The sequence below is a fragment of the Neofelis nebulosa genome, chromosome 8 (genome assembly GCF_028018385.1).
Source record: "Neofelis nebulosa isolate mNeoNeb1 chromosome 8, mNeoNeb1.pri, whole genome shotgun sequence".
NCBI classification, from domain to species: domain Eukaryota; kingdom Metazoa; phylum Chordata; class Mammalia; order Carnivora; family Felidae; genus Neofelis; species Neofelis nebulosa.
Window position 1 is genome coordinate 73427984 of NC_080789.1, and position 13782 is coordinate 73441765.

General features: G+C 38.7%; 1 protein-coding gene across 2 annotated transcripts in view; it reads right to left on the bottom strand.

The window, feature by feature from the left end:
• Positions 1-13782, bottom strand: part of PDZRN4 (PDZ domain containing ring finger 4) — a 367049-nt gene that overhangs the window by 66041 nt on the left and 287226 nt on the right. For both annotated transcript variants that reach the window (XM_058743095.1, XM_058743097.1), the window contains 2 exons: positions 6216-6472; positions 2505-2607 (listed from right to left, as the gene is read on the bottom strand). In XM_058743095.1, coding sequence (XP_058599078.1) covers positions 2505-2607; positions 6216-6472 — 360 coding nt within the window. The remainder of the gene's footprint in view (positions 1-2504; positions 2608-6215; positions 6473-13782) is intronic.

Genomic DNA, 13782 nt, shown 5'->3' on the forward strand with positions numbered 1-13782 from the left:
CTGACCACCCTGTGTAAGACAGCAACACCCCCTCCCAACACCACGTATTTCCTTTCTCCATTATCTATGCTGTTGTTCTCCAGGAGCACTTATCACCATCTAACATATAATGTCTTTACTTATTTGTTTGTGGTCCACCTTTTTCCCCTAGAGGTTAAGCTACACTAGGGCAGGACCTTCATCAATCCCATACTTAGGTAAGAGCCTGCCATATCTTAAGTGCTCATTAAATTTTGATGATAGAAACGAATGAAAGCAGAGGGAAAATGAATCTTCCTTCCACTTCCCTGATCGCCTGCTGATGTGTGTTCATGTTTAGGTTGAGGAGAAATGAGTATCTTTTTTTGAGATGAAGTCCTTTCTTTGGCCATTAGACTTGTTTCTGGTAATCTCTAGGTGGCACAAAAGTGCTGGATGAAGGTACTCATCCATTGCATACTCAGAGCTCCTGGGTTATGACAGAGCTTCTGGAGGAACTGGGGTCATCTTAGCTGCTCACAGAAGCACTTGACCAGTCTGCTTCTAAGTACAATAGTGCATAAGACGGGACTGCCATTTCTAAATCCAGATTCCCACTTAATGTGGCATCCACAATCAGTTTTGGTGATAGCAGCAGACTAGATTTTACAGTCTAATCTGGCATGGTCATGAAGGTTGGTGTGTGCCACTCTGTCACATAACTGTAACAGACTGAGGGATACTAGTTAGAACCATTGTCCTCTCTTAAATCTGGTAAATTATTCTTAGGATATTCCCCTATGCCCCCACCTCTATCTTTAATCATGTAGAATGCTTTCAAATGCATCCTTTCTCATGATTGAAGCCTGTCACAGTAACTTCTTCCTTATTTAAATTTCAGGAACATTCTTTCTTTCCAATCACTTACAAAGATGCCTTCGGCAAGAGAATCACAGCTGACAGCAAATTAATGACTATGATGCTGTGATTAGTTGAGATTACAGGCTACAGAGGACCTGTCTAAGCATTTGCCACTGTCATGACACTAACACTGGCATCTATTGGAGATTTATATTGTTCAAAAAAGAGGATGTGGTTCAGCTACAGTGAGCCCTATACAAGGCTACGAAAATTGGTCTGTATTGTAATATAGTCAATGATATGGTAATCAATTAAAGTAATTTTTACTGTTAACCTGCTTAGCCTAAGCAAGTCTCTCTTCCACACTCTCCCTCCAAATACAGATTTATTTTGATAAAGCTTGAAGCCACAAACTAAATAAAAAGCTGAAGTGATCTAGGTAATTCCAGTCCCTAAGCCCAAAGTATTCATTAACAGAAAGAAAAACATCATTTAATCTTGAATTATTTGGATAAGAGACTCAATTTTGTATTTTATTTTTCATGAGAAGACAAAACTTAATGGATATTTCGGGGCACAGCAGTCCTTGAGTCGATTTATAAAATAAAACTTTTCAATCAACTTAATGGATAGGGGATAAAAAATTAGCAGGATAAAAACAATGCCACAACCATCTACTCAGATACTAGGTATCACTGCACATCCTTCCAAATTCTGGCTGAAAAGAAATAATGGTTTCTGTAATCCCCAGCAATGACTTTTGTGGGGGGGAAGATTTCAAATAAATGTCTATTTGCTTTAGGTGAGCTTCACTGAATCGGCCTTATTTGACTTCAGATTCTCCTAAGGGAAGAGATTTCAGGATTTCCTGGTTGTAAAACGGAAAAGAACATTTTGCTGAACTTGTATGACATCATCTAAAGCATTAAAAGGGCAGATAATCATGGGTTCTCTGCCTGTTTACCAAAGCTTCTTTACCTCCTCAATCTACTTTATTTCCAAATGTCAGAGTGGTTTGAAACCTTTCAAAGATTTATAGACTGCAGCAGCAGAGGAAATATTAGGATAAATCCTTTAACTTTTGTGAAAGCTTTTAAATAATTAATCAATGGGCTTTTGCAATTGTTATATATCACAGTACAGATACTCTAACGTATACTGTATGAAAGCTAAACCACAAAGGGCATTAGGCCATCTCTCTTTCTAGAAAGTCAGTGAAACTATAGTTTAGAGTATATACTTCAGTCACAAATAAAGATAATATTGAATAAGTGAAGGAAAATATTACTAATATAATACATTCTAGTTTATCAGTTAAAATAAAAGTACTACGCAATGAATGAAAACACTAAGCACAATCTTGGTTTTAAATATAATTTTTTTCAAACTCTACTTGGAAAATACCTTACATTATAGAAAGAAGGCAAAGGTAGCTGATATAATATTTATAAAAAGCAACATAAATGTGAGCAAATTATCTTCAAGCTTATATGATAAACATGTTTTCCAATATATTGAAAACACTAGAACCAAACACTAAAACAAATAGTTCTTAAAAGAACTCACCCTCGATATGTAATAGACAAAATATTTCTTGCAGCAATAAATTAATTTTTCCTTGTTAGGCACACCCCCTCCACCATAACGTCGTGAAGAAACGTGAAGTGGTGTGAAAACAATCTTACCTCATATTCAAAGTCCTCTGCTCTGTCTGCATCAGCAGGCAAGCTGGAAAGATACTCATTGTCCTCATAAAATTCATGCTCCATCGGATGAAGAGAATGGCAGCTATGGGGAATATAGCAATATGGTAGAAGCGGATCACAAAGGTTGGTTTAAAGATTAAAACTGATTTTAAAATTTCACTTGAGTCTTCTCTGCTTTGCAATAAGACCTGGAGTGATCCAGCCTATAAGTGAACTAAAAGCTCAGAAAGAGCAATTGTTCCAACCACGTTGCTACAAAAGGCCATATTTCATTTTTTCTCATTGCCACGTAGTATTCCATTGTGTATATAAACCACAATTTCTTTATCCATTCATCAGTTGATGGACATTTATGCTAAGTGAAATAAGCCATACAGAGAAAGACAGATACCATATGGTTTCACTCTTATGTGGATCCTGAGAAACGTAACAGAAACCCATGGGGGAGGGGAAGGGAAAAAAAAAAAAAAGAGGTTAGAGTGGGAGAGAGCCAAAGCATAAGAGACTGTTAAAAACTGAGAACAAACTGAGGGTTGATGGGGGGTGGGAGGGAGGGCAGGGTGGGTGATGGGTATTGAGGAGGGCACCTTTTGGGATGAGCACTGGGTGTTGTATGGAAACCAATTTGACAGTAAATTTCATATATTAAAAAAAATAAATAAATAAATAAATAAATAAATAAATTTAAAAAAAAAGAATAAATAAAACATTAAAAAATTAAAAAAAAAAAAGAAAGAGCAATTGTTTTCTTTCTCCTCGACAACTGGTCCATCAGTTTGATTTTCTGAGAGAATACCAAGAGTAGGGGCCCGTGGCCAGAACGGTACTCTTAAGGGTCTGATGTGAACCCCCTGTCAGGCCATGGTGCTTGACTGATACCACCTGGCCTGTGTTCATTCCACCAAAGGTGACTTGCTCCAAACATGGGTGTGTGGCCTTTGAGACCACACTCTACCCAAAGAGGTGGATTTGGTAACAAAGTACTACCAATTTCATAATACACAGCCCCAAACTGTTTTCTGAATCTGTTTTCAAAAGCACCTATTTTTCAGATTGTAAAACATACTCCCATTACCCTCATTCCTTAAGACCTCGTTCTCCTTCATAACCACATTTCCCCCTTTTTGATGGAGGGTCCGTGCACAAATATTAATCAGTATTCATGGTGATACCTCACTGGAAATTCCTAGAAGCCATTGGGCTTCATAATCCCTTCAGAAAATTCTTGGGGATGGAGAGAAGATTAAAGGAAATGAGGGGGACCCAGGGCATTGTATTTGACTTTTATATATCTGATTTTGGACAAACATCTTAAATAATTCATAGAAGTGCTTTAAAATTACTGTATGGCATGATATGGATCCTATACATTAGACCATATGAATGCTAAGCACAGTTTAACAGTAAAAGGCATGAGGGCATCTCTATGTTTAAAAATCAGTGAAAAAGCCTCAGTGTGTTTAACCAAGCTGGTGGCAAGTGAAACCTCTAAGTCCTGCCAGTGTAGACATTGTTGAAAAACTGGAGTTAGTGGTATAAATTAGTTTCCTTATCTGTAACTGAAAGGCAAGAGAGATGCATCCTGGTGCCCTCACACAGGCAACATAAATACCCTACCAGCCCCTTCTCAGTGCTATCCATGGCTGTCGTCCCCACAGAGGGTTAATCAAGTTGAACCCCAAATAGCAAAAGCCATATAAGCAGCATCTTGCTTACTGGTTCTAATAGGTAAGTCCTCCTTGCTTAAATTTGGGCTGGCTCTGAAAACCCTTTTGAGCTGGTAAACTGTTAAGCTTGCTGCTTTGGGCATCTGATGTGTTTTCCTTATCTTTCAGTTGGTAAGAAGGGAGCACTGCCAGGAGGGGCACCTTATTCATTCAATAAACATTTATTGCCTATCAGATGCTAGGCCCAACGCCAAGTGCTAGAAATCTGTTGGTGCACAAAATCCAGTTCTTGCCCTATGAATTGGGTAGAGCAGTAAGCGGGACTGCTAATATGATGTGATTGGTACTTAAGGGGAGATATAGAGGCTATGAGAGCAGATGGGGGATGTCCCTTCTGCAGCCCTAGGAAGTTTGCTAGAAGAGGCTGCCTCTAAGCTAAGATCTGCAGGACTTACGAAGAGCGACATAGGATACTGGTTAAGAGAGTGGGTGCTGGGGTCTGACCTCTTAGGCTCAGGAGCCTGGCCCTATCACTTCCTTGGTATGTGACCTTGGCCAAATTACCTAACATCTACCCATGTCCATGATGATAATAATACGGTGCATTCCCTCAAAAGATTGTTGTGAGGACTAAATGCGTCAATGAATGAAAACTAATATTACCTGACAAGTGTCAGATTAGCTAATACAAATTAACTATTATTCATTCATTAAAGTATTTATTGGAAGGCTACCCTGTATCAGGCTGTACTAAAAGATATTATATATTTGTTTGCTTGTGTGTTCTTCATCTCCTCCTCTAGAATATAAGCTCCAGGAGGGAGTGACTTTAGTTTTGTTACTGGTTTTAAGCCCGGCACCTAGTTCCAGTGCCTGATGAAGGGGGCTATTTAATAAGGAATACACGCATGAATGGAGTCATAAGCAAGATAAACAGGGCTCCTACCCTCCCAGGACTTGAAGTTTCAAGGAGCAGTTTCCAAAAACATGGCTGCACGTTAAAAATGCCTAGGGTGGTTTCTGAAAAATGTTGGCGCTCGGGCCTCACGCTAAAAACTCCTTTTTAATTGGCCTGAAGTGGGATTCAGCCATCGCATTGATACTGCCTTTCAAAATCACCAGGTGATTCGAATGTACACCTGTGAGCCACTGGAATGAACCTAACAAAAGCCGCTAAAGGGCAGGGAACTGGCATGATCAGATCCATGTTTTATAATGTGTCAAATGGATTGCAGTAGGCAATGAAAATGCAATCCAAAGAGACTATTGTTCTTATAAATCAAACTCTCTATAATGTTTGAACATTTGCTTAAAAGCTCATAGAACAAAATGTATGGGGCAAAACACACTTTCTCATAAAACAAAACTGTACAAGTAAGATTATTTGAATAGAATATCTCTAACTCCCTTGAAATTAGGTAAAAATTGGGAAGAACTATTCATTTAATAGATCCTTATTTCACGGTGCTCTGTACTTACTCACTGACAGCCAGGATTTTTTTGCTTACATCTCAATATATTGGGTAATTGCTTTCTTTGGAGAATTACACTTTAATTAATTTCCTAGCTTTTCCTTTAAAGAAGAGAAAAGCAAAAGAGTGAAAGGGAGAGCGGCAACTCACAGAGGAGAATATACTGCCAACATGCCACTTCTGTGTCAGTCTTAATAAGGTTTTTGGCAGCTTTGGTGAGAGAAGCTATTTCCCTGACCAGTGCTCATGAGTGGCATAAGGCTTTTGATGGCTGGAAATATGAAGATGAACTAATCAGAGCCAGAAATTTTCATCGCTCCTCAGCAAGCATGATTCCCAAAGTGAAGCAACTCTGTGGGTCAGGGAAAGTAGCTAGCAGGGGCAGCTGAGAACTAATTGGATACAGACACGGCAGAGACATTTTCCAAACAGAAGTGAGATCCTGTCTCTCTAATTGTCAACTTGCTAGCATGACTGATTCTCTCCAACCCCTACTCGACACGGCTGAATGACAACAAATAGGGCTGTGGGAAAAATGACAGGAAAGATACCTGTCTGAGAGCAGAAATGGACAGATGTCTGGCACTGGAGGGGTAGGTGGTCTAAGTTTGGCCAGAGCCATGATGTGTTCAAAGGTGATGTCTGTCTGAGTGCTGGCGTCCATGAGCTGCACTTCCGGGGCCGTTCCATACGCAGGTTTACTGAGAGGCGTCCGTCTTAGCACCTGGACCACAATGGGTTCCTTGGCATTTCGAAAAGCTTCCACTGCCTCTTCATGGGTGGCCTTTGAGAGATCCTTCCCATTGACCTGTGAAGATAAAAGCACATTTCTCATCTCAGAGGAAAGAACAGAGAGGCTGTCATCGTAGATTAATAAAGGGTAGGGAGGGTGAGTTTAAACCAGCTCTGATACGAGTTTTGTAACGCAATATTTAATCAGACACTGACATTTATTGAACTCTTCACCAACATGCGGAGGTGAAGATTAGGAAAACAACTGCTTCTTGTTTCTTTAGGAAGTACATCGTGAAGATCCTCAGTTAAAGACTTAAATTTTTTTTTATAATTTTTTTTTAACATTTATTTATTTTTGAGAGACAGAGACAGCATGAGTGGGGGAGGGGCAGAAAGAGACAGAGACACCGATCTAAAGCAGGCTCCGGGCGCTGAGCAGTCAGCACACAGCCCGACATGGGGCTCGAACTCGGGAATGGTGAGATCATGACCTGAGCCAAAGTTGGATGCTTAACTGACTGAGCCTCCCAGGCGTGCCTAGACTTAAAAATTTAAATAACACATCAGCCTCAGAAAACATTCACCCAAATCTTCAGATAGATAGAAATGTTAAGTATATCTTTTTTTTTTTAATGTTCTATCAATCTCTTGATGGGATTTTCAATATTTAATCCAAGTCTTACTGGCCTGAAATCCAATTTTTTGGGTGTTGTCAAATTTCTTTCATTTTCATCACTTTTGAATCCAAGACCATGTCATTGTCATGTACGTTTTATCTTAAATCGTTGCTATTCTGTGTGGTCTGTGGACCCACAGCTAAGCATCGCATAAGAGATTATTAGAAATGCAGAATCCCTGGCCCTATCCCAGACCCGCTGAATCAGAATTGGCATATTAACAAATCCCAGCTGATTTAGATGCACTTGAAAGGAACAATGCTCTAAAACATGTCTGAGTATACTATGTGCAGTTGGATCCTCACCTGTGTTTATTTATACCCATTTATGACTCTCCAAGGTAGCCCTGGACAGAACAGAGAAATAGGGAACATTTACCTTTGCTCTCCACCAGTGCTTCTCAGCAGGGCCAACCATTGGCATGTGGAAGAGAAAAATCATTGTTTTTGTGAGACTCTCCCATGCCTAATCATCAAGAGCCAATGCCGTTCCCTAGACTTTGTGGCATTCCAAATAGTCACACACTCTTCTAAACATCCTCTCCAATGGCAGTACAGATTGCTCTCAAATATCTGTCAATTTATTTCTCTAAAATGGGTCCTGAGAGCAGAGTCCCTTAGTGGAAGTTGTGTTTTAATAAAGGACTACAGCATCAAGGACTACAGCACAATTCCCACCTTAAATGAATCAATAATGTTGGCTTTTGCCGATAGGAAGAGATACTTGGGGGCACAATACTGTGCTTAAAACCCCTGAAATTATACCATTTCTAGACAACTAAACCACCCGCCTGGTGGGGAGGCTCTGATAACTGCTATGCACCAGCAAATCCTTAGAGATCCCTGGGTGGCTTAAAAAGAAGCAAAGGGAGTCGCTGAGTTGCAGTATTAGAACAGTTGCTGACATCCAAATGAGCACGTTCTCTCTCCCTGAGTAGACAAAGAATATGTATGCGCTCAGAGCAAGTATGGGGTGTTTGGGGGTAAATGATACAATGCCAGGTAGAAATCGTCATGTCATGTAGAGACAGGCTTAATGACCTGGAGGAGCTAATTTACTCAATGGACCCTGAAAGAGTTAATGTGCCTTCAAAAATTGAGCAATTAAGTTTCCTCACCAGCAAAATATGTCCCAGTACAGTTCTTGGATCACTAGTAACAAACTTCAGTAAAAGATGTGAATGGTTACCTACCAGTGTGCCCACACTCTCTATTCTGTAAATTCTCACTCTGATTCTTTTCTCCAAGGACTAAACTTGAACGTGACTACTAAATTTTTATTGGTACAACCTTGGGATGTCTGGATGACTTTGGGCATATGGGAATATGTGAAGAAGGGACAGGTATGGACACAGGCATTCATTCTTTGAACTACTGGACAATGACACTTTGGGCTAGGCCCACCACTGTCTCCCCTGAGGATGTGTCATCAACAGATGATAAGTGAAGTCCAAGAATGGAAAAACACAGCCTGAAATCTAGCCTCTCATGTTGGCTGGTATCATCTTTATGTTTCATACCGTGGTCAGTATTTCTAAGTTTCAGGGTTGTAGAAGATGATCCAATGGTAAGTAAGATTGTTCTACCAGGATCTATGTGGTAGGGAGAAATTGCCATTTGTCTCCAGGCTTCCCACTTTATGGTGTCCCTTCAGATTAGTGAATATCCATTTTGGGAAAGTCTTACACCCTTCCTACTCTGAAAAGAATTCTTGGTCATAATCTATTATCGACTACTTAAAACCTACTGGAACATGTCAATATGTTAAAGCTTTTCATTTAAAGCGACCTCCAACAGTGGTAGAATGAAAGAAGACAGTGCCCTTTTTGAAGGACTTCAAGCAGTATCTGAGGGTAAAGGGAAAAATAATTTGTGGCCAGGGTGTCTTCCAGTCACACATTAAATCCTTCTAACACATAAATTGTGTGTCATTAAGTAGTGGACAGACTAATGCCATTATTCTATTTCTTCCTCAAGGTGTCTCAGCACGTTGCCTATAATCAAGTCTTGGTATTCTGTTGTTTCTTACTTGTTTTAGTGATTTTCGAGGCAAGAATAATTTTAAAAAGTGGGCTCCTTACTGATTCATGATTATTTTTTGCAAAATCCAGAAAAGTATAACAATTTAAGCAGAAACATAAAAATTACTAAAGACTATTTTAGACTGTGAAATAATTAGTTCTTATTATAACACTTAGTATATGCAGACCATATTAGCGTTCTTACAGCAAGATCAATAGGTATTGATTTTAAGACCTGTACATTCATTCATTTACAATTATAGCATTTATATGCAAATTTCATTTTCTGCTTTAAGGACAATCAAATACAATCTTCAAAAAGGACAGTCAATATAATCTCAAATATCTTACTTCCCCATTGGGAATGCTCTTTTCTTCCAGTTATCATGCAGCTGACCTCTATTTTCATAAGCTATTTAATATCTCTCAAAGTAAAGAAGTCTATGACCTTTAAAGGCTCTGTCTCACATGATCTCTTAGAAAATGTAAGCACTGATGATAACAAAACACTTTTTTTTTCACTTCACTTGAAGTTCATCAACATACTGTTAGCCTACCAAAAGGTCACCATTTTATAAATTATGCCTTTCACAACAACAGAAAACAATAGCTTAATTGGGAGTTTCTGGCAGTTGCTTTGCTCAGTTATCATCAATTACACCGGGGAAGAAGAACATGGAAGAATACCTGAGGTTTTAATACCGTAGAAAAAATTTTGTAGTAAATTAACAAATAAATCAGTAGCCACACTTCATTTTTCCCAAGTGGCTAGATCCTAAACCAACAGCAAGGTATCTAATATTTCATGGTGCCACATCCTTATCATTCTATTCCATTTCTATCATTTTCTCTACCTCTCTCCTTCCTGTGCTTCCTCTCCCCCTCCCCCTTCTTTCTTTCTTGTCTCAATCTTGCTTTGGTACAAACAACATACAATTTTTATTTGTTTTGTGAAAATGAGACAGGAGATGGAGAAGCCCTCTGTTAACAGTGTCCCATTTAATATAAGTAGCCAAAATGTTCTAGATGCTAAATAAATGGAGGGAAACAAAAATCCTAGGAGAGTAAGAGAGAAGTTGATTTTCAGGAGAAAACAAAAACTAGATAAAAAGGGTTGGGAGCAAAACTGATGGGAAGAGAAGAAAGGTAATTTGAAAATTAGGGAGAAACACCCATCTGTCATGGGGTTTGAGTTTGAAGTTTACATCCAGAAGGGTTTCAAAAAGGCTGGAGATTTGATTGAAACATGGCATTGAGAAAGAGACTTTTTTGTGAAGTCATTGTTGAATGGCACAGGTGAGAGGTTAGAGTCATAATAAACATGAGGAGTCTACGAGATAATTCCCTCTATTACTATCACATCTGGCATTTTGATAATTGTGGCCAAAACAGATTTGGTTCTACCACTACTGAACGAGAGTATAGCAATTGGAGTATAACTGAAAAGACTTGTGTGATTGCTATTTGACAAAGGGCTATAGGTGCCAGAGTGGGACAAATGGACTCTCAAATGATGATTAAGCCACCTGATTTGAGATAGAGGAGAAACCAGCACACTGTGCATCTAAAGAAGTGATCAGAACTGGCCACAGCATAAGAAAGGAGAAGATGTCAATTGAAGAAGTTCTACAATAGAGATATGTGGTTGCCCTTGTAAATTTGGGACTGGAAGCACATGGAAGGAGCAGTCTTTTTTTTTATTTAAAAAAATTCTTTTTTTTTAATGTTTATTTATTTTTGAGAGAGAGAGAGAGACAGACAGACAGAGCATGAGCGGGGGAGGGGCAGAGAGAGAGGGAGACACAGAATCTGAACCAGGCTCCAGGCTCTGAGCTGTCAGCACAGAGCCTGATGCGGGGCTCGAACTCACGAGCCATGAGATCATGACCTGAGCCAAAGTCGGACGCTCAACTGACTAAGCCACCCAGGTGCCCCAGGAGCAGTCTTAATCGTATCAAACTTGGAGTAGTTGTAAGACAGTCAGATGAACCAACAAATAAACGAATACTTGGTGACTAAAAGAAAAACCAATCGTGGGAAACAATCTTCTGGGAAGGTTTTTCTCTTACCCCTGAACTTATAAGTTGAAAAATTAAGTGTCTTGTTTCTAAAAAGTTATTTTCCATCATACTGATAGGGCTAAGTGGATAGGAGAAAGGCAGTCACTTTTCAGCAACCAATGCAAAAGAAGTGTGAATACATTTGTTGTGGCAGATGGGCTAATTAATCCATAAGCAACTTGTGAATGTTAAGTAAAGAATATAGCTTTTCATATGTAAACCATATCACGGCAATGTTTGATGAGGCTTCTGTTTAACGAACAATCTACCCTTTTGGATAAACTGCAAAATCTGGGCCACTTGTCAGCAACCTCCCCAGAGTGACTGGTGGCCTCAGCTTGGATATGAGCTGTGCTACTTTGATTATTCCTCCAAATCCAGCCACATGCAAAATTTTCTTGAGTATCAGAAAACAAACAGGCTTTTCTTTTTTTTCCTTTTGAAGTGCAAACAAGTGCGTGAATAACCAAGTCACCCTGGTGAGTTGCCATTTCCAGAGTCAGCTGTTTGGGAATGATGAGGTTTTCCAAACCTCTGTTTCCTCTTATGAAAAATAAGGCCTTTTATGCATCTGTGCCTTTCATAGGAGAATGCATATAAGAAAACTCAAGAGAAGAAGCATAGAATACTGTAGATTACGTGCAAGTGACATCGACCAATCTTCAACTTGAATATTATTAGTTTTTATGTTTACAAAATTTTTATTCACTCACTCATTCATTCACTCATTCATTCATTTCACTTTACTGAGGTATAGATGACATGGAAAATGGTAAGACATTTAATGTGTACACTGTGTTGATTTGGTATATTTATATACCATTAAAGGATTCCAACCATCTAGTTACTTAACACATCCATCATTTCACATATTGATTAATTAATTTTTTTGGTGAGAACATTTAAGTTCTACTCTCTTAGCAAATTTCAATTATATAATACAGTGCTATCATCTACTATGGTTTACATATAGATCCTCAGAGCCAAGTAGTATAATTCTAGTTGGGCAATGCCAGTTTATAAGATCTCCCCCTTCACAAGTAAACGTGGAATTAATTTTGATGAAAGGCTCTATGTGAACGCTGATCAACTTCTCTGATAGTTATGGAGGTGTTGTAAAAACATGGCCTGGTAACATTTTATAAAAGGAAGAAATGATATTTAAATTGGTGCTAAAATGTTTGGTATGGAAGAAATGTAAAATAATCCAAACCCTATTGTCATTAAAACACTTGTCATATATAATCTTTAAATGCATTTTAGGGAATTTAAGCATATAATTTTTTTCTCAACTTTGGTATGTTTGCTTCTATGTAGACATCTGTCATATCAATTAAGCATAGCACAGGAGAAAAAATATTTATAGTAAAAAGAACACACAGAATAAGAATTGTGCAAAATTATATGAAGAAAACCTAGTGAAAGATTGACAAAATTAACTTTGACCTGCTTTACTGTTATCAATGAACAAAATAACCACTGGTGGGTTTGTGAAAATGATGTAATTTTAGAAGAATACAAGAAATGTTAAATTGCATTAAGCCAAAAGTCTGTGTGATCTGCAGTGATCTTCTTTGAAAGCATGGTTACTGGATTTTTAGACGCGAATATGTAATGATCACATTGATATAATAGGCAGACTTACCCAAAAGTGATCCTGGGGTTCCTTCTAGCAAGCTTGGACTATGAGGGACTGGTAGCTTCATTCTCCTGGTGTGTGGGGGTGCTACAGCTTTGAGCTCCAAAGTCCCCCTGAGCAAGGCAACTGGCTTTCCCAGCCAAATGGAAGTCACTAACTTCTAACCCGGATATTCTGAAATTCTTGTAGTCTGTTTCCTTACTGATAATGTTTCCGAAAGAAGAGAGCAACAGTGGGTGGGGATCCCTTCACTGGACTACAGAAACAACGCATGTCCATCAGTTTGTGGCCCCTGCATGACTCCCCATGGTACTCACTCCTGACTTGTATGTTTTACCAGTAAAGACTATTGCCTAACCTTTGTAATTTGTGACGTTGTGGGATTTGTCCTTAATAACCTTTGCGTGACATGATATACATTCACAACCTAAAAAACTGAATATGTTAAAAAGGCTCCTACATATAACAGTAATGAATTGCAGACCCCCGGTAACCCAAGGAGATATTTCGAAAGTCTATTGTTACATTTAACTAATTGATTGTGACACTGAGGTCACTGTTGTAGGACAGTGTGCTACTTCCTGATCCCTTTCACCGTACACTTTGATAGTGAGGTATTCCCAAATGCAAGCATGACTCATCTTCAACCTTTCTTATCAAGATATTGTAGACCCATTCTTTGTGAATTTATCAGAACTATTCTTGAACAAATTGATCATTTTGGTTATAGGCAATCTTGGGGATGCACCTTTCCTAATTGCTTTTTCCCTTGATTATCTTTTGTTTTATTTTTTGTAGCCCTTCCTCTGTATTTTCTGTTTCTTTCCTGATTCCCACTGCCACATTCTTCTCTTCTAAGCTTTCCCATTTGGAAGTGATTATTTATATAAATTATCCCTGTTATTAAAGAACAGGTCATGGTATGTTTTGATTCTTACTGAGGGAAATAAATTGAAATATATGCAACATAGTTTTTTTTTTAACCTT